A 22614-nucleotide genomic window follows, 5' to 3' on the forward strand; every position below is an offset into this window, starting at 1 on the left:
ATAAAAAAAACAAATACTTACAAATCACACTCAGTAAAGGTTTACAGGTGAAAACAAATTTCAGAATATGTTAGCTTGGTGTTAAAAATGTAATATAAACTTTAGAAATATATACCGAGCCATGTGAATTTTATTAAGAAAAGCAAATGGTATTAATCACTCTATATTATATGGGCTGATTTTTACCATTTTGCTTTTCCTCATAATATTCACCTGGCTTGGTATATCTTTCTAAAGTTTATATTACACTTTTAGCACCAAGCCAACATATTCTGAAATTTATTCTCATCTGTAAACCTTTATTGGGTGTGTTTTATCTATTTTTATAATTTTATTGAAATATAACTAATATTTTCAAAGTTTTTTTTCATTTTCCAATTCTTATGAGAAAAAATTGTAAGAATTATCCACTTTTCTAAACTTGTGACATGATATTAAGTCTCCTCCAAAGATAAAATTTGTTTGTATCATCTGTCCTTAAAGAATAATTGCATTTAAAAAAAAAACACTTTTTACTTTCTAGCACATTGCATGGTATGTCTCTACGCGACTAGGCTGTTTTATTTACGTATCAATAAAATGCACCGTATTATAACTAAAATACTCCTTGTTCAAATGATTTTTTTATTTGTATCAAAATAATTTGTATCAAAGAAATTTGCCTTTCTTTGGCTCGCCAGTAGTTTTTAGCTGAGCACTTATCGTTAAAGATATTGTTCGCCATATTACTCTCTTAATATTGCTTTCCCGAGACCCTGCAGACCTTCAAACAGTTCAAAGCATTTTGCTGTAGAGGTCTCTCCTGTATGAACGTACAGCTTACAAAGTCAACGTTTATAATTTTAAACCTGAGTGAACAAAGCTATATTGCAGCAGACTATATTGCAGCAGACAGGAATGAGAGATTGTATACGTCCTTAATCTTCCATATTTGACACGTCTGTGTGACGTCCACACTCTTAAAATTAAAAAAAAATTCCTTATACATATATTTACATTTTATATTTTTAGAAGCACAATAATATATTAAATATTAAAATTTTGCGTTGACATATATCATTCCGATTTTAATAAGCATCTCTGTAACACCCCATTGCGACGTCACTTCTCTACGTTTAAATTTCCGCGTGAGTATACAAAAAATGACATTCAAATAAATTTTACACTCGGTTTGTAAGAATAACACAACAAATGCCAAGATTTATTTATGAATATTCAGTTTTTTTATTAAATATATTGAAGAAAAATACTAATATTTCTACAAACATGATTCAAATATTACAAATGTAGACAGAGAAAATTGTTTTTTTAAAACACAGAGAGAAATAAAATGATAAAATCGCTAATTATCAAGAGTTATCATTAAATTAAATCCAAGGTTAATACACATAATGTTTTCATATTCTTTGATTAATTATTTTTAAAAATGATTTTTTTTAAAAAAGTTTAATGCATATGATATACTTCCATCAAGTTTTACTTCTTTGACGGACTTAAAATTATATATTTACTACTTCTTTAATTTAAGATCTAAATGTAAATAATTACAAATATGAAACATATCTAGAAATTTCGCTTACCTTTCCAGCTTGCATTATGGCTGATGTCTAGGAACAGACTGTGTACGTTAGTATCGTGTCTCTATTTAAAGATAATTAATTTGCATAAAATCATTGGCAAATTAATGATTGACAGTTTTGATTCAGCGACAGTTTCCAACGATTGAAAAATCGTCGATGGAAGCTTGGCAATGCCAACAATTGATAGCTCAACTGCAAAATGTATGTGTATTACTACTTTGAACAAAATACTTAATCTAGATACATATCTTTTTTCATATTGTGAAGCTTTACTGAAAGGTCCATTTTATTGAGTCAGTGAATTATTGTTTATTTTCATCAATATAACGAATTCACAAGAAGTGATGTTAATTTTATTGTGCATACCTATTTAAATATGAACATTTATGAAAGTAGACAATTTGTTGAACTTTCACTTTTTTTGTGCTAATAAATTTTTAATGAAAAAAAACTTCAATCAAACTTAAATCGAAATCTTTAACTTTGCAATAGTTAAATCATAAACTAATAGAAGTTTATTTATCAAATAAGGAACAGAACTATTTATTAAGTTATCCGTTCAATTAACAATTATATATCATTATCAAAATTATTTCTCTTTGATATATATAAAAAAACAAATGTAATCCTTTTCTTTATAAATAAGAGAAAATTAAAAGATTTATCAAAACTGAAATAAAGGGCTATCTGTTCTTTAGTACGTATCAAAAACACAATAATGGGCGTCATAATGTAAAAAAAAAACATCAAGAGAACTGTCCGATTATTTTCGATTATGAATCAAAAGGGTATTTCCTTATCAATTCGAATTCCTTATCAATTCGACAATCTAGTATTTTTATTCGATTCTAAAAGGTTAATCGTGCCGCTTTTTTCAAGCTGATAACGTCTTGTTTTTTTTTTATTTCGAAGAAATGTAATGTGTATATATGTTAATTAGATTTACTCATACTGTCTGACATACTTTAAAGTGTTAATCGTGTAATATTTTATACATGTAATAAAAATGGAAAGATTAAATTTTATTATGAAACGATGATTTAAGAAGAAATCATTTTATTGTGCATGGCCGCAAGAGCCGGAGAGGGTCATGTGGCGTGCCGCCCCGCCCCATTCCCCTTAAAGCTTGATAAATGTCCGATCTCTTAAATATGTCATGTAAGGAGTTGACTGAAAGTCTCTTTATACGAGAGTTATGTATTTTTATCCTGCAACAGCTGCGACATTAATTTCCGTACTATCAACCAAAGAAGTCATCTTTTATTTAGTATAACTAAAGAAATTGATATTAACATAAAATAGGGTCCTACATTAGCCGTTATATACATTTATTTTTAATTGATAAAAATTAAACACTGAACTCGTTTGAAATTTTGGATATGAATATTGTTCGTTATTGCAATGTCTTGATATTTACAAAAAATATGGATATTATACAAATATTTAAATAAAAAAGATTGTAGACTCAAATTAAAATAACTTTTCATGATAAAATTTTCGATTGTTATCAAGTACATTTATTAAAGTTATTCTGCTGACTTTTGCTCTTGAATACTGTGAGATATCTCCATATGTTTTAATTATCTTTTTTCATCAATGTTCAGAGTAAATTTCAATTTCCAACACAACAGCGTCCAAAAGTGAGAAAGGGAAAAAAACTAAAAAAATTAAAAGTGAATCAATAATGGCGTATACCTGGAATATCTCAATAGAAGCCCACAATCAGATACATAATTTACAGACTTTTATTGCAATGTATGATACAATGCAAGATAAAGGTGAATTGCACCACTATAGTACACGTCACTGGTAGATGAAACTACATGATGTGTATCTATTTATGATGAAAAAGTGTGTAAAGCAATGACCATGTTAATTACAACTTCAATTAACTATTTTAAAAATATTTTTTTCCTGTAAAATACTTTATTTATAATTTTTAGCGCCTCATTATAATCATGTAAGATGCCAATGAGACATAAAAAGAATTTTTTCAAGAATGTACATTTAGGATTTTTAATTTTTAAATAGGCTTTTTCAAGTATACAAAGCAAGATGTATGTATAAGCAAGACATATAAACACATAAACATGTACATGGTAAATTTTTCTTGATAATTTTGTTTTTTTAGTACAGTACAAAGTTTACTTGTAACCGTGAATGCTGTTTTATAAAGGGGGGAGGCAGCAGTAGTAGAAAAATGCATTTAATATATTAACAATAAAATAATGTAAATGTAAATCCTTACAATTAGCACATTCTTACATTTAATCATAAAAATAAATGATTTTTTTCAAAGAACATCACATATTTTTTGCCAGTGCCTTTCATATTCCATATATCTACTACTTTGCTTTAAACTTTTTCTTTAAATATTCTGTCTATAATCCTCTTTATCAGAGCATCAATATTGAATTACCGTTCACGGTAGCTCAGACGGTAGAGCGCTCGCTCCGTGATCGGGAGGTTGTGAGTTCGTATCTCGGCCGCGACTGACCTAGTCGATAAAATTGGTAGCAACTGTTCCTTCGCCATGCGCTCGGCACTTTGAAGTGAAAGTTGCGGGTCCTTCGGATGAGACCTTAAAAACCGAGGCCCCGTGTCAGCGGCAGGCGTTGGCACGATAAAGATCCCTCACTGCTCAATGGCCCTGAGTGCCGAGTAAAGGTCAAAATTTGTAGCCCTTCACCGGCATACGGTGACGTCTCCATATGAGTGAAAAACGTTAAACAATATACAATCAATCAATCAATATTTAATTTTGGAACACTTTTATATTTACTACCAAAAAAAAATTATTTTACAATAAGTATTTTCAAGTTTTGTATTATATATATACATGTATTCCTGTTCTCATATTTACCAAAAGGTATTGCTAGTTTTACAAAACTACAACGAATCTTAAATTTTTCCAAAACCCATTCTTCAATCTCACACGATAAAACTTTCACTTTAAAAGGTTTAACAAACAAGTTGTAAATTGTTTCTATGTCACTTAAACAAAATGTACAATCAACTTCAATCTAAAAAGATAATAATTTGTTTGGATAATTCTGTGTAATATTTCAAATTGAAGCAAGTGAAATTTGATTCCTGAGTAACTTTGAAAGGAAGTTCAAATTTTTTGTTCCCGTCTGCTTCATCAAAAAAGAAAAGAAAAAAAAAAAAACAAAAAAACAACAACATTATTTTTATTCCACTTTAAAAGAAAAGCGATTGGATCTCTTTTGTTATTTATAAATATTTTGTACATATCTTTACATTCTTTATTACTTCTATAAATTATAAAAGTTGAATATGGAATATTTGGGCGAATAGTCTTTAATCTTTTAATCTCATCTATTCTTACAAACAAACTATGGTATCAAAGCTTACAAAGTTACCATCAATATAAAAAAAAAGTCAGTTAAAAAGACAAAGCCTTTATTAAAACAGGTTTTCAAAAAAAAGAGATTTTCTGTTAATCATTATGTGTGGATTATTCCATATACATGCATGTTCAAATACATGTAACCCATGTCTGGTTTCTATATTTTATCTCCCCGAGGCAAGCAATGCATGGCGATTGAACTTCTAGATAATTATAACCGTTCATCCAAGTAACTTTCTTAAAATAAAAATAAAATAAATAAAATAACATTGTTTCACGTCCATGTGATTGCAACAGCACGGTAAAGTTTACAAATGTTTACTTATATACGGGAGTGCTATTGTGTTTCCGTGCCTGATCAACCAAAAAGTTAAATATTGGCGTGGACAAAAAAATAACAACAAAATATCACATTTACTGAGTATCATTTTCATACATATCCAAGAACGAATTCGATGTCGATATCGACGATATTTACAATATTATGTCGATATCGTATCGATGTCGATTATGATCAGCACTATTAATTGGAAATACTAAGTACCATATTTGAGACTCAATATTATGTCGATGTCGCCGATATCGACAATATGATAAAGATATCGTATCGATATCGATCCTATTTGTACAATTTATTTTCACTATGGGGTATAACATAATTTTACAAAGTCACAAGTGAAGTCACAATTGATTCATTATTGGCATGAATATATTATGATTAAGAAAGTATTAGGGTTGTTATTGTTTTAGATTAGATTTAGAGTAAGATATTGGGTTAGGGTAAGAATTTTTGAAAATATTTTAACAATCATGACTCGATATCGATACGATATCGACGATATCGACAGTAAGGTAAACTTGTTTATTAAATACAGACGTGATGTAAAAAATAAAGTGTTTGTATTACGGTGAAGGTTGGTGAAGAAATATGCTTTTAACAATCATGATTTGATATCGATACGATATCTTCAATATCGACGATATCGATGGCAGGTAAAATCTTGGTTAAAGTAATTAAACATAAACACATGTCTTAATATCGTAAAACAAAACGTACAGTACACTCATAATAATACAGAAAGAATTTTTTTTTTTGCTTTTTAATCAAATAAACTTTTCTGAAAATTTTCATAAACTTTTTAAAATATTTTTTTTCTTTCTGTAATCTGTTCTTCATTACCGTTTAGAGTACATTTTTGAATTAAAAAGAAAATGAATTTTAGGCAGAAGCTAGTACATCATTTTATATCTTAATTGAAATCCACGAACAAAACAAAATCATTTTTTGTAAGGTATGATTTAGCTAAAATTAGAAATAAAGTGCACCGTTAGAGTACAGGAAATTGGTTCATTGGGTACATCACACGCTTGTCTCTCTTTACGAACAAAAAAAATGTCTAAACCGTGACACTGTATGGTACCATTTCATTTAAGTAAAATCTATTTAGCATAAGTTTTTGTAAAGACTACCGAAAAATTATTGAAATTCTTACCTATACTGCACACTAATATTTATCTGTGGTGTTAAACAAATCATATTTCAATGACTGATACACCGAATCAATATCCATGTTAGTTTTAACACATAAATATATAGTGTACAATTCTAATTGGCAATGCAAAGTAAACAATGCTACTAAAAAAAAAACTGTGGAAAGCATTTTGTCATCATTTCGTAAGTTCTATGGTCTAGGGTTACAATGACCTTGTCAACAAGAACAAGTTATCATTGAGTCAAATGCTGACTGACGTTTTTCATACTAATTGTTAGTCCATTATTTATACAACATTATTACCTGATCATGACAGTGGGCACATTGTGGGTGTGACCGGTCAGCAGGGGACGCTCACTCCTCCACGGCATCTTCTTGCTCTATACTCCTATTTTGCATTGTTTTATGGACTTTTGATATTAAATACTGTTCGTTATCTCCATATTCTTCATTTTTACAAAAATCGATATGTTTTAAAATTTAGTTTATTGGACGGCAGGTTGAATATTTTGCTGGCCAACTACATTAAATATAGCTAAAGTTAATTTATTTGCAAGATTTCATGAGGTTTCCAGCACATTTCAAATATCTTAATGCTTCTTGAGTTTATGTGTAAAAACTTGGCAAGATACATTGAGGGTATGCACTTGAAATGACGTGATTTATTAGGGCCCTTTTATTACTTTTTCAATGAATCTGCACACAAACACACAAAAGCATCACTTGTCTGGAGTATAATAGTAAAATAGACAGCGCATCCAAGAAAACGGCCTTTTAATTAACTGCATATAATATATTATTTGAAAACAGAAGTCATTTTTATTGTACAAAATGTGACTTGACCAGGTCTTCCAACAATCTGTTGGAATTCCCATGGGTATCAATTGCGCTCCATTATTAGCAGACCTCGTTTTTTAGTCATATGAAGCAGAATTTATGCAACATCTTCTGCGTGAAAAGAAGAAAACACTTACTGTGGCCTTTAACTCGATATTTAGATATTCCGACAACGTATTGTCAATTAACTAAGATAATTTCCATTCCTACGTCGATACTATATATCACGGTGAACTTAAAAAATAAAAGATACCACAGAGTATGACACCTCTATTTCATGCTTGGATATTTAACCTGAAAAAGACGCTTATGGTAATCTAACAACCAAGGTATATGATAATTGTGATGACTTTAACTTTTTTATTGTCAACTTCCAAGCAGAAAAATACCTTCATCACTTGCATCAGGAGTATATACCGGTATATCTCAGCTGATTAGATACTCAAGAGTATGCTCTACGTATAAACAGTCAGTTAGTGACCTAATACAGATTCATAGAGGGTGTGAAATGGAAATCCTTATTGGGACTCGGCTTCGCCTGGCCCAATACGGATTTCCATTTCATACCCTGTATGAATACGTATTAGGTCACTAACTGACTGTGTAACTAATGATATTATCTTTTTGTTTCAAATAACATTGTACCCCGTGCGTGGTAGAAATGGGGAAAATCCCCTCTCTTCAGAACAATGTTGAAAGTCCTGTACTTCACTGAAGAATAAATCATTTTTTTTTCTTAAACTGTAGCATCTTTCTAATGTCTTTTAACATCGTATTATTGAATTTATTTCAAACACTAATAAATCAGATACAGCGTTCATAACCAAAAAACCAATATTTTTAATTCTGTTTTTTTTTTTTTATTTCAATAGACAAAGCTTCATAAAACTCTTGCTGTGGTCTTCAACTCGACATATATTGTTGCATAGGTATAGGAATTAGACGATTAAAAAAATAAAAAAAAAAACTGCTTTTACCGTAAAGATAATTTTGTTTAGTTTTTTTGTATTAAAAATATTGTGCAAAAATCCATAAAAATCATGAGCACTAAACACAATTATTCACAAAACTTTCATTCCATATAAGTATTTACGATCACATGTTTTTCATGTACTTATGACTAGTATCATGTAAAAAATGTTTATTAACTTTTACTGGCTTTGTCTTTCTGTTATCTATTTTAATCAGTGAAAAATTAGATTACAAAATAGAAAAAGGAAATGGGTATCAGAAATGACTTGTAAATGTCAGAATATCTCAAATGAACCCAAAATTAATTTTAAATATATTCAGACATGTTTTGCAAAATTTGATTAAGTACATGATAAAATTAAAATATACTGTAGCAAATGCACCTATAGAGTGCATAAAGATGGAATACACTTATATAAATTTAAGAAATGTGATGTCTTTTCAACCGTTTCAGTCGATCAATTCCTTCAGTAATGCAGAGTTAAACAATTCATCATTGTTACATGTACCTGCATACAGTTTATATCTATTAGATAATTCGATACACAAGAGCCTGTTCTACGTCTGAAAAAAAATGTTAAACGAAGTAAGTTGTTTGAAAACACGCTGATTAAGCAGGAATAATATGTCAGCAATCTCTTGAATACGGTTCGTAATCACCAAATATTTCATCATATGTTTTTCTAAACAACAAACAACACAAAAATATGTGTCTGTGTCATTTACGATTTCTATGAAATAAAATCTATCAAAATAAAAAGTTGTATGAGTGGAAATTTAAGTGAAACACAAACTAAGCAATGTATGTATATGCTTTGAAATATATTTTTTTTATTAAGGCGAAAAAAATGATTTTAGCGTTTCGTGGTGAAAAAAAAAGAAAACTGCAATCTATCTCATTTTTGCGAACTCAACACTCACAAACCGATAGTTTTTTTTTAATTAATTCAATATATTAGGAGTTATGTCAGAGTTTTTACTGATACTTAAAAAAAATATATTTCCATCTGTAGCTTTTCATACATCATGATGCCAAAAAAGTAAGAAATATTTACTTAACAATGCTTATTAAAAGAAAAGTAAAAAAAAATCGGTGTACTTTACACTAAAACATTATAAAAGGGTCACTTAAGGTAGCATAGAAAAGAATTATAGATTTAAACTTTGTCAAAAGTCATCAGCAGGGTAATTTTTTTATGTAAAAAAATATTTTTTTTTTTACTAGGAGAAAAAATAAATAGATTTATTTGATTGTTAAAAAATCTTTTTAAGATAATGATTTAACGATTTTTCAGAATTTTTTGGAGGAAATGCTTCATCTATTTGAGATATTTATACAAAAGAAAATCAATCTCTTGACTCAGGGATGTATTCCTCAGTTATTTTAACGAAAATAGAATCATTTCTTAAAATTGCACGGGACTTATCAAACGAAATAAACCGTTAAACATATTATTATTTACCTTTATCAGCAATTTTGGTAAAACTTACTTTTTTAAAGAAAAATCTAAATTTCCCGAAAAATGATTCATATGCTTCCTTTAAGGGCCAATTTCTTTTACTGTACGGTTACCTGAGGAAGGAGAGTGGTCGAAGTAACAGTTGTGTTATTTACCTGGAGACCCCCAATACCAAAGATTTCAACAATTTGTGTATACGTAAGCCTTACACAGGAAGTCTATGTTTGGTAATCAGGGTCAACATTACGTGTTTTGTGTTTAGTTTTGAGTGAAACTACGTAAAATAATTATTTTGATATGAAAGAGCTAAATCCACGAACCATCGAAATGCGCCTTAACTAAAATATTAATGAAAATTTCAGTAAAGATAGTTCAGACTTGTAGCTTTTCATAACTGTTTTCCTTTTTTTGATATCTATAATACTTTTCAAGGGAAGAGATTTGACAGTATGGCATTGTTCTGAATAAAATTTACAAGTTAGAGGAAAGTCATTATTTGTAACGTAACGTCATGACATCGTAACGTCTAAACAATTTCTTTGCAATAGAACATTCTACAGTTACTTCTCACATTTTACACCTGAGCGTTACAATAGTTCTTTTTCTATAAATGTATTTTTAAAAGTATTTAATACTCTAGTATGTCACTGCTTTATATGACATTATTATCTAATAATCCCGGAGTAGTAATTGTTAATTCTTGACAAGATCAAAGTTAATTCTAAACATAAACGTAAATGAATAAACATCACATAGGTTCTGATTTTAACCCCCCCCCCCCCGCCCCTTTCAATACGTAATGTGATGCATTTTGATTTAAATTTTACAATCACGGTTTATTTTATATTACATTTATTAATGCAAAAAGTAACATAAACTTTTGTGTACAAAAATTATTGATGTTAGGCAATAAAAATTTAATTGGACTCCCTCGTCTATATATCACACGTATTTTGCTTTAGAATTTTTCTTTCAGGTAATATCTTGTCTTAAATGCAAAATTATACAATGTGTTTATTTATTTTCAATTCTTATGCTCTATATTGCTATCGCTTCTATTTATTCTTGCATTTGGGGGTTTGGGAGGGGGGGGGGCGCTGACGTAAGAAAATTTCCCACCCCACCACCTTTCTGCACAAACTGAAAACAAAACTGCCTATATATAAATAAGCTCTTTTTAAAAATGTATATTACTTTAAGTATTCATGAAATGGTTCTTACACTTCGTAAAAGACATCGTCATATATGTACTACTTAGCTGATCTTGTAAAGTAGGAAGTCCAAAGAAAAAGTTCTAAGACACCGTAAAAACCTAATACAATTTAAAGAAGGGAAAAGCTACGGAGAGAGAGAGGGGGGAGATTGTTTTAGAGCTGAGTGTTTAAAACGTAAGCTAAACTAACATTTACTTTATGTAAGATTGGGAACACGATCTTGAAAGCATAATATTGATAAATGCCAATATTATGCCATATATACATGTACATGTATTTATTCAAATATCAGTGTGTTAACGAACAAAGCTATAATTTTCTTTTTATGTATCCCGCTATAGTGCACATACAGTAGCATGGATTTTAGATATGATATCAATTTCGGATAAGGCATTATTTAATGTTAATAAAAATATTCGAAACAAGGTATAGCGTTCAAGATCTAGTGCTGGCAACAATTGTTTCTAATTTTAAAATTATTTTGACAAATTTCTTCAAATTATTTTTGCTCAGAATTAGATCCAGTAGACGTCATGAATGTCTAATTATGACGTCATCATTGATGGATGAATGCAAAGAGCGTAATTTTAATTTTATGTGAAATAACACATGTTAAATATCAATTTAAGACATTCTATTACAAAATTATTAACAAATAAGGGATTATACAATTATCAAGAACAAATGTGATTTACTTATAACTAATTTAAGATATTTACGCATACAATGAACTTATTATTATTATTAAAATGGAGGACCGTGCTTCAATTTCTGAAAGCTTAACATTCATAAAATGTAAAATTCATATTGGCCACACGCGAGCAGCTCTAAGATATTTTGCATAAAGGTGTATATATGTAATATTTTTATGCATGCAAAGTTTGGAAAGGGTACTTGCGGTAAAATCAGCGTTTTAGGCAGTTTTTAACGTAATTGGTATATTTGTTGCTGCGCATGTGCTAAAGACGGTGGTCTGTGTGCAAAATAACTATATGTAGCATAACATTACATCGTGCTCTACAAAATAACATATGATAAGCTTTGTGATTTCAAACTTAAATTTTGTCTAAAATTAAAGGCAGATATTGATGGTTCGTGGCTTTAGCTCCTTATTTGTAAACTAAACGCATACATCGTAATGTTTTGAAGAAAAAAAACATACAAAGCTACATGTATATCGTTTTAAAAAATGTTTTTCTTGTATTAAAGAAAGAAATCACGATAGAGTAAAAATTACAAAGCAATAATATTTATTTTTTTTTTTTATCTTCAATAAAAGAAATCACCATGATTTAAAAAGTCTGAATATTGAAATAAAAAAATTAGTAATGCCTAGGTCACATTTCCCGGCCGGTAGCCGTAGACCGGTGGTAATCGGTAGTAATCCGTGGTGTTAACGATGCCCCAACATCGGTCCACATCGGCCAAGTAGTCCTTTAAGTATGAGTCACATTATCCAGCGATGGGGTATGCGATGGACAACCAATACGTTTTATGAGAAAAATGGCGTGGTTGTCGACCGGACTTACAAAGGCCCAGCGATATATTGCTAATCATAAGACGATGTTCCAGGATAATCGGCCGATGTATATTACATCGCTCATACATTGGTGAACAATGTTCGTACATCGGTCGACTACGGGCGATTGTTTGGTCGAACATCGACCGATGATCGGTCGTTATCTGTTGAACACCACTAAACTCCCCGATGACCTCAGATTCAACGGATATTGGACGATGCTCGACCATACATCGGCCGATCCTTGAAAGATGTGTTAATGATGGGTTGCCGATGAGGAGTGATGTGAGGCGTCGTTGGAGACATCGCTGAATTTTAACTACGAATTATTTCCTACCGATGACTCCACCGATTCGCAAAAAAAGACTCAGTCACCGTCCGATCACTAGTGGTGCCCGGCCGGCAACCACGCCATTTTCATCAAAAAACACATCGGTTTCTCATCGTATACCCCATCGTTGGATAATGTGACTTATACTTTATCCATCTATCGACGTGCATGTAAACATTTACTATGATCTGAATATTGTTTTTTTTTCTGGCCAACAATGCTGTCCAAAATATTCCAGATTTCTTATTGTTCGTGTGTTAACAAAATTTTATTGTTATATATAGAAAGATTTCTCTTTAGAATCGATCACTATTAATTATCTTCACCTTTTCTTTACGTTAATAAACAGAGGCTAGAGGAAATTTAAGCATAAATTCTTACATAAATTTCCATCGTGCAGATTGTAGCCATAGTACAAAATAAAACATCTTTTAAAAACCATGCCTTTAATTACTGCTGAATATTTTTCTTAAATACCAATTATTTTAACTGTCGGACTTCCAATTAGGGCAAATAGAGCCGGTTTATGTTGACGCAGTCTTTTTTCTATAGGTATCATGGACGATGACACACTAATACAAGTAACAAACAACAGTGAAGATAGATAAGAAATATTTCAAGAAAGCGTTTGACGCATGAACAGGTAATTGTTTTCAAACATGCAAACTCAGATTATCAGGAAGCACAGGTAGCTGACCTGTCAATCAAATCAGAAACTATTGTTGTTTTTAATGATTGACAGGCCGTAAATTATTAATCTTGAATCAGGTAGATTTTGGGGGCGTTAACATAAAATTGGGTGTTTAACATACCCACGTACAAATCAGCTTTTACATGGAAGTATAAATACGAATTATTCAACTTCCTTCATGCATAAAGATCGGCGAGGGTCTAGGAGCTAATTGATAATGCAAGATGAAGCCCTAGTAATTCAGAGCTCTACCTTTCAAAATTGAAAGAAAACTCTGATCTACTATCCGTAAGACCGAAACTCATGACCACTCATACCTCGTTGTGTATGGTTAAAAATCCTTTTGCTTTTATATTCTTACGCCTTCCTATATCCCATCCATAAGTGTCTATAAAATACATGTTATCCCGATTTGAGTGGACGAACTAAATGCATATTATTGGAATTTTTTTCATAAAGTCATATGCAGTTAAGGTATGATTCTTCTCATATTTCTTGTATTTAAAAATTGATAAAATTTTCACAGAATCAAGAAGACAAATATCACTAAGTGATGGTATCAGTGAGATTATACTTGACCGTTTAATATTAGAGGTCAGGTCAGGTCAAGCTCATTACCATTTTCCTGGACATTAAGAATAAAAAAAATACTGTTTCTAATCTTGCGATCCCTACTTGTAATTCAAAAGATTGAATGTTTTTCTTTTTACATAAAAAGATACTACCATATAGGGCCTATAATCTATATATCTATATATCTATAATATCATCTTATAATATAAGATGATATTACCAAATTGACATGTATAATTTAAATTAAATGGATATTTGCTGATCCGAATTTCCTCTACTTTTCTTAAATCTTTAGGATTTATTAGTTATTTTTATATGCTTCCTATATTTATCTTTTTTCAATTTTCACATATAGTAAAGTTGTCACATAAAGGTACAAAATGACACAGAAACTAAAAGTTTTTATCGTTTACTAATGTGAGAAATAACACTTTTTACGGATTTTTGGCTCAAATCTGTAATTAGATTTGAAGCATTTAAAAGCCAAAATAGTTCTAATATGTGTGAAAAATCTTATTTATTTGAAATATTTTGAAAGTTTAGTCCCTCATTATTAATTTAACTTACATTTGAAATTTTTTTCTAGTCTTTGATTGCGTAAAAATTATAACTAAATTCAATGTTCTTTAATTATTTTGAGAGGCAGAAAGAAGATATTTTCATACGCCACCATTCCGCCAAAAATATAGTCCCTGCTAGTTTTCAAACACAGCTTACCATTTCTATTTAAAGTTGTATAATTGTGATGAGGAAAGAAAAATATGGTCTTTTAAGTCTCTTACATCTAAATATATAATACATATCAACAAATGTACTTTGAATATTCCAACTAGTCAGAAACCAGAGAAGAATGCTACCTTAAACTTATCGAAATAAGCAAAAAGAAGGTGATGGATATTTTGCCCTTCATATATTAAACTGGATTGCTTTATGACTGTGGAATGATTTATATTATCTTTTCTCAAATAACACTGTACCCCGTGCGTGGGAGAAATTGGGGAAAAGCCCCTCTCTTAAGAGCAATGTTGAACATCATGTACTTCGACACTACTAAGTCAAAAACGTACTGACATTCCCATTTTTTACTGACAAACTTAGAAAATTACTGACAATGTGCTGTCGTTACTGTAAAACTTAGAAAATTACTGACCTTTTTACTGCCGGTGCTGATAAACTTAGAAAAGTGCTGACAATCTTAGTCGGTGCTGATAAATTTAGACAATTACTGACCCGTTTACTGTCCCTGCTGAAAAACTTAGACAAGTGCTGACATTTACTGATAACTACTGTCCTTATTGTTCTCGCTCTCGGGGAGGCTGCAGTGGTGTGAAATTGATTTTTTTCTTTATTTCAACATAAATTATTATTTCATTTATTTGTTTTTTCATATAATTTTTAAATATGTCCAGAAGAAAAGATTGAAAAAAAAAGCTTCTTTGATCGATTTATAGAAAATTTATGTGTAAAAAAAAATATTTTCAAGAGAAGGGATAAAATTTCAAAACCGTCAAAAAGATAAGCAATTAAAAAAAATAAAAATCTTCGTTTAGTAGTGAGATATGAAATTTTACAGAGGTTCTTTCCTTTTTAAATTAAACATTGTTATTATATGACATGCAGCTTATAATATTTTCTTAATTAATTTTAACTCCCTGACTTTCTTTTATATTAATTTAGAGAATTAAATTTGATTTAATTTAAAGAATTAAACTGTTAGATTAGATGTCTTTTATTCAATTACAATTTAATTTATTCAAATTAGTTTGAATAATTTTGATAAACTCATAGCACGCGGTGAGGCTGTGGGTGCCCCCTTTTGAGGAAAACCGTTTGTTATAGATTTCATATCATGTAAAAATTTTAATAATGTGGAGGCCGCCTAAATTTGATTTTGTGCAGTCAAACCTACTCGAATCCAAGCATTTGCAAGAAGAAAAAAAAATTAAAAGGCAGACCAGAGATTTAAATAAAAAAAAGACTTTTTATTTCATTTATTGGGCAGGTGGAAGGGGGAGGGGGCTACGGGCCTGCATCGATCATTGATCCTTTGACATTTTCATTGATTTAGTTACTGTCCGCATTATTCATTTGAAACAATGTACATCTTTAAGCTGATTTTCGAATCTGGATTATTTTAATTCAAATGTATGTAAAACCATGACATTTTATATTATCATCATTTGTCTATGCATACTCCTGAAACAAAACGTTGATAGAATGTTCTTTTCAAATAGAGTGTCGGTAGACGTTCACATGGATCTAGTTTCTTTTCAAATTTAAATGGGGGGGGGGGGGGTTACGTGCGAACTAAATGTAGAACAATGAAAATTTATTTATTAATTTTACTGAAGAAGAGCACACAATACTGTCGTGTTTAAGTTTGTACTCTTTTTTATCTGTTTAATTTAAAAAAAATTAATAAATTTAATTAACTTAATCAATCGACGTTTCATAGCTTTGTTCGGTATCGAAACCAGTATCATGATTTTACAGTAACACTGCGCTTTTTATTCGTCCAAAATTATTCAAGTCTTTAGCTGGTATCCAGCCGAATTACATAATCTTTCACGGAAACTCTGTGAAGCACCTGTGTGTAGAAGAAACCGGCTGAGGCGATCCGAGTGTGTACGGTAGCGGGTAAAGAAGACAATAGGTGTCACTGCAGCATTATACAGAAGACCACTCGCCGGATTTCACTGGAAGTTAGTTATGCAACATTACGGCGACAGGTAGACTCTTCAACACAGTTAGAATTTGAGAAATTCAACACCAACACATACGTAATATAAAACTGCAATCTACAATCCTTCAACCTCTTCTTAGATTAAATAAATTATTTTTTTAACTATACCGATATAAGATAAAATTAACGATTAATGAAAAAGAAGGATGATGTGAAAACCAACCGGGGAAAGCACACACTTTTTAAAGATTTAAGCAAGGATAAATATATATAAGAAGGGGTACATTACATCTAGTTTTGTAAAAGAAATTACTGGTTCCTAATATTTTTGTTAAGTCGTGTTAGTGTGGGTGTGGGACAGTGAAGTGAGGAATTTGTTTGATTATCAAATCAAATAAAAAATAGTTCATAGTATATTTTCTTAACTTTTTATCAGTAATTTAGATAAATTAAAAATAAAAAACAATTTATATGCAGCAATATCATGACAGTAAAAAAATCAGCCGGAGTTTAACTATATTTTAAACTTTGCCTGGGTCGATATTGAGAGAGAGAGAGAGAGAGAGAGAGAGAGAGAGAGAGAGAGAGAGAGAGAGAGAGAGATGAACGGCAACTCGACACGGAAGATTGTGGGCACCTACAGTTAGCGAATAATCTTAATCTTATGAAAAAGAAAGATGTTAATAAAACCTGAATAAAATATATCATGACGGGTATAAATTGATCAAATGGACAAAGAAATTTGCATCATTAAAAAAACTTACACATTTTTATAAATACTTTTCAAGTATACTAGATATTTTTTTCAGGTAATGTGTGTAGGGGGGGGGGTTATACATGTATACTAGAGGGTTCGGAATAAATATTTGTTAGCACTGGTTCGACGGGCTTATGACTTTCAATTTTCACTACTTCGTAAAATATTTTACTAGACAAGTCCGCATTCTGCCTTATTATTATGTTAACATCATTAAATTCCCTACGCCTACTTACTTTAATGAGATGAAATTTAACTTCGGCACATAAACTTAAATTAATTCCAATTCACCGATAGCTACAGGGGGAAATGGTAAGTATGAAACATGAAATATTTTTGTTCAAATTGAATCATGATTAAAAAATACTTAATACTTAAAAAACTAAATCGTGATCTACACCCCCCCCCTGGCAATGTGAATAAACAGAGTACTTTTTAAGTAATTTAAAGCGTCAGTACTGTTTGTATCTTTGAGAAAGAGAGAGAAGAAAAATATTGGAGAAAATGGTGCTACTGCTAATATTAGTCTTACCGCTGACCTAGTAAATATGAATATTTTCCGTAAGATTACTATAATTGCTACTAGTACATGAATTTTTATTGCTAGTCTGATAAATATTTATTAGTCTCCGACATTGGGTACATATGAACCCTGTGTAAGCGACCAACCAACCATTGAGTTAGATATTGGTAAAACGTTTTAAGTGACAAACTTAACAAGGCATAGTACAAGTTTATAAGTGGAATACTGTACTGTTCAATAGGGGAACTCCCGTATGAGCAAATGAAACCGGAAATCCGTTAACAGGGGTAAAAAATTATTTGACTTGTACAGATGTCCGAGAACATTAGGAAACTGAATTACCTATGAGTAATTCATTATTCAATATTTAGAAGATTCCCTATTTTAACAAGAGACATCTGTCCTGTTTGTGAAAAGAAAATTAATACAACTTTCCAAATCGTGAAAAGGGGGGGGGGGGGTCTCTAAAGTCAGATATCTGTGTGCAAAGAAATTAATAGATGAAAACTTGATGAATAATTTATTTTAATTCTTTAACTGAACTGGGATAGATATATTCTACACATAAATTTAAACTTGATTTACACATAGTTAATTTCAAATCATATTCTGAATTATTTTACAGATATCGATAACATTTTAAATTAGATTAAAAAAAATAATAAACAATTTTTTTTCATCAAAAATTAAAATAAGACTGTTTTTAGACGCAAAGTATAACACACAGTCATTTTCACACCACTGCAGTCTCCCCGAGAGCGAGAACAATAGGGACAGTAATTATCAGTAAATGTCAGCACTTGTCTAAGTTTTTCAGCAGGGACAGTAAACGGGTCAGTAATTGTCTAAATTTTTCAGCACCGACTAAGATTGTCAGCACTTTTCTAAGTTTATCAGCAGCGGCAGTAAAAAGGTCAGTAATTGTCTAAGTTTTACAGTAACGACAGCACATTGTCAGTAATTTTCTAAGTTTGTCAGTAAAAAATGGGAATGTCAGTACGTTTTTGACTTAGTAGTGAATTCACCGAAGAATAATGAAAAAAAAAATCATTTTTTTTCTTACACTGTAGCATGTTTCTATGTCTTTCGAACTCTTACTATTGAATTTATTTCAAACACTAATAAATCAGTTACAGCGTTTTTTTTTTATTTCAAGAGACAAAGCTTCATAACATTTTAATAATTTAAAAAAAAAAACTGAATGCATTCATTTAAATTCATAATAAACCGTACATAGATGAGTTCCCGGAAAAAAATGTTCTCCTTATTGCAATTGGCGTTTTATCATCATTAGAGTCCCTCTCACAGCTATTCCAGACTCAACGGTAGGATACCAGGGTCGATCCCAGTCTTCAGAGGACCAGGGTCCGTTAAGAAAGACACTATGGCATCTGTTATACCACCAACCTCCTTTGAAACCTTTAGCACAGTTAAAGTTAGGAAACCTGTCATTGTCCCTATCGGTGGTGGTAAAGTACAGGCCGGACAGAGAAGGGGCGTCAGGGTTTAAAATACGGTCACCTGTAGAATTAAATAAAACATTTTACAGTTACATCATTTCAAGAAAAGTTTTGCAAAATTGTAAACAAATTGCTTTGGAAATGACAGATCTTATTTTTAAGTTTTTTTTTTCAATTTTTGTACACATTAAAATTTCCGCTCTCTGTCTTACTCATCTTTCTTCCTTTTCACACTCTGCTCTATTTGCTGTCTCACTGTCACATATCAATAAAATACTTATGTTACTTCTTACGTACCTAATGTTCCTATGGCAGGTCCCCCAATAAAGAGTTGATAATTATTTTCTTCAGTAGAAACAGAAAATCTGTCAAACAACTCATACAGTTTTGTGCCATTAATGAGCGTGATGGAAACAAACAGAGATGAGTCATTTCCCTTTGTCAGCTGATGGATGATGTCATTTCCTATTTTGAGGTAAATTCAAAATTATTGTTTTCTCTCATTAATATTTCCTGAAAATAATTAAATTGTTATATACCATTTTAAGTCTTATATCATATTCATATGTAAATATCCATTAGTTGTAATTTTAGTTGAAATAATTATAAATCAGGTTTATAACCTAAGTTAATTGCCCCCCCCCCCCCCCCCACACACACACACACACATTTGTTGCTTTTAATGAGATCAATAATAATTATACTATGGTTATTAATCAAAGACTACTTTTGTTGAAAACATAATGCAATGTATTGATTTAGGAACATAAATCTTTTCCTTTAAATCATTAACTAAAATTTGAAGATTATTTACCAATCCAGTAGCTGTGCTCCGGTGCACCAAAACCTCTCTTATACTCTAGCCATTGCCTGTCAAAGCTCAGTGATCCATCTAGCCTTTTTTGGATAGCCTTTGAAAAAAAGATATTAGCAGTTTTCATCATGTAAAAATTCAATACTTATATTTACATTCTTTAATTTTTCCTCTTCATAATTGTTTATTTCACCCTTCAAAACATGTTTACTTTACAGACGTAAGAGCCATTTGTGACGTTAATGACGTGATGTAGTTCCTACTGTGTAGTCTAACGCGCGTTGACGAGGTTTCGAGTGTAATAAAGAGTTTTGAACGTCATGGCTTTCTAATGGATTTCATAAGGAAAATTACACTAAATGTAAATATTTTCTCATATTTCATTCAATCAAACTAATATATCTTTATAATTTATTATTTAACAAATTATGTTTCACAGTTCACACACACAATTTATGATTTGACGCACTCACGTATCAATGCGCATAAAAAAGAAGCTCATTTAAAATCTTTATTCCACGGAGAAAAATTGAAAAGTTTCATATCTTGTTCTTTATAGAGTAGTGAATAACACACTTATTATATTATTATAACAGTAACTTGATCCAATGAGTTGTATGACATCTCGTTGACGTCACATCTCCCTGACAGGGGTTGAAAATCAGATCAATCTCGACGCTTATAACTCATTTTTTGTGATGATCCGCGCCTCAACCCTAGTGATACAATCATCTATGAATTTTTCATTTGGGCTATTTCAACACTTTCAGTGAAAACAAGGTTTTTTTGGTCTAAATAAATATTAGCTTAAAAAAAATTAATGGCTACATGTCAGCGTTTCTAAGTGAGACATGAACACATGTGTAAGATGCCTTTTATATATATAACTACATACTGTCCAGCCTCCGTCCGCGGTCTCCATATCACAGTAGGTTCTTACAGACTCAGAGCTAGGTCCAAAGGGGTAAATACCGTACACACCTGACTCCGTGTAACCAATATCACGATACACCTTACAGTCTATTCCGAGAACTGAAAAATCAAATTAAAAGAAATACAGCCATCGTTGTTTTCTTTTTTTATCAATCTATAGAATGTGATTTGTCTTTCTAATTTGAAACTGCTCACTCCTTCAAGGCACATGATCAACTTTCATGTTTTGGAGGTCCGTGTTTCCTATGCACCTATTTTGTATTGTTAAATGGATTTTTTAACACAAATACTGTTTGTAATTAAAACAAAATTCATCTGACTACATACACCGTTACTGATGTTCCTTTTCTTGATATACTTTTAATTTATATCTATTTTAATCTATTTATAAAAATCGATGAGGAATTGGATTTTTAAATATTGGATGGGGTAACATTGCATATTTAATCTGCTTATAAGAATGTTTACACATTCATTAAAACTTACATCGCTAAATGAAATTGAATCATACAGAGATGGTAAAAATGTTTATTTTAAACTGAAAAAAAATATTTAAGAAGTAAATAAATGTCTTATTGTACATGTAACCTTCACAATTGTCTCCAACATAACCATAAACACAGTTACACTTGTATCCTCTGGAAGTGGTTTGGTCTGCTTCACACAAGCCCCCATTGATACAACTATGGCTCTCACAAACACCAACTGGAATCAAGGATTCATTTTGATTTAGTAAACCTTTTTTTTTTTCTTTTTCGTAATAAAGTTCAAGTTCACAACAAATGATCTAAACCGTTAAATCATCTAAGTGCTGTTCTATATTAAGTTGTATTCAGTTTACCTTCACAGTTGTCTCCTACATATCCAGTAACACAGCTGCATGTGTATCCACGTATTACAGACTGGTTGGCCACACAGTTTCCTCCATTCTTACAATCATGGCCTTCACATATATCAACTATTCAGAAAAAAATATCGAAATTCGGTACAATAAACAACGTTCGTATAACTTAAAAGCTTAGTTATAATATTTAAAACGGAGAGAGTTCTCAGGTGGCTCAGGTTTATTTCTTCTTGCGTTGATTAACAGTTACTAAGCCAAGCGCCCGACTTTAGAATTTATAATTAGGGGTAGTACGGGTGAGTCTTTGATACTGAGATAATTTTTCACGGTAGTTATTGGCAAAATAAAGAATTTTCACTGCTCCATTGCCCTTGATGCTAATTAAGGTCTAAAAAAAACCAACACTATCTGGTGTGACAAAAACTGTATACAGTTAATTCATAAAACAGATAATAGATTGATTTTAAGTTGTATTTTGTGTCAATTTATGGAATTTTTCACTCATATAGAGATAGTAACATATTTCAATGGGCTTCAATTTTTGAACTCGGAACTCAAGG

At 30.8% G+C, this 22614-nt stretch overlaps 1 protein-coding gene across 1 annotated transcript; it reads right to left on the reverse strand.

The window, feature by feature from the left end:
- Positions 1 to 19260: 19260 nt before the first annotated feature.
- Positions 19261 to 22168, reverse strand: LOC134235369 (fibroleukin-like; the record flags this gene model as incomplete). Its single annotated transcript, XM_062717505.1, has 6 exons — positions 19261 to 19524; positions 19761 to 19928; positions 20278 to 20374; positions 21173 to 21309; positions 21799 to 21915; positions 22052 to 22168. Coding segments are annotated over 6 exons (893 nt in total), but the record flags the coding sequence as incomplete, so codon positions are not given.
- Between the last annotated feature and the right edge of the window lie 446 nt (positions 22169 to 22614).

Source organism: Saccostrea cucullata, unplaced genomic scaffold (assembly GCF_032062105.1).
Source record: "Saccostrea cucullata isolate Sc308-1 unplaced genomic scaffold, CSIRO_AGI_Scuc_v1 ctg3764, whole genome shotgun sequence".
Classification (NCBI taxonomy): domain Eukaryota; kingdom Metazoa; phylum Mollusca; class Bivalvia; order Ostreida; family Ostreidae; genus Saccostrea; species Saccostrea cuccullata.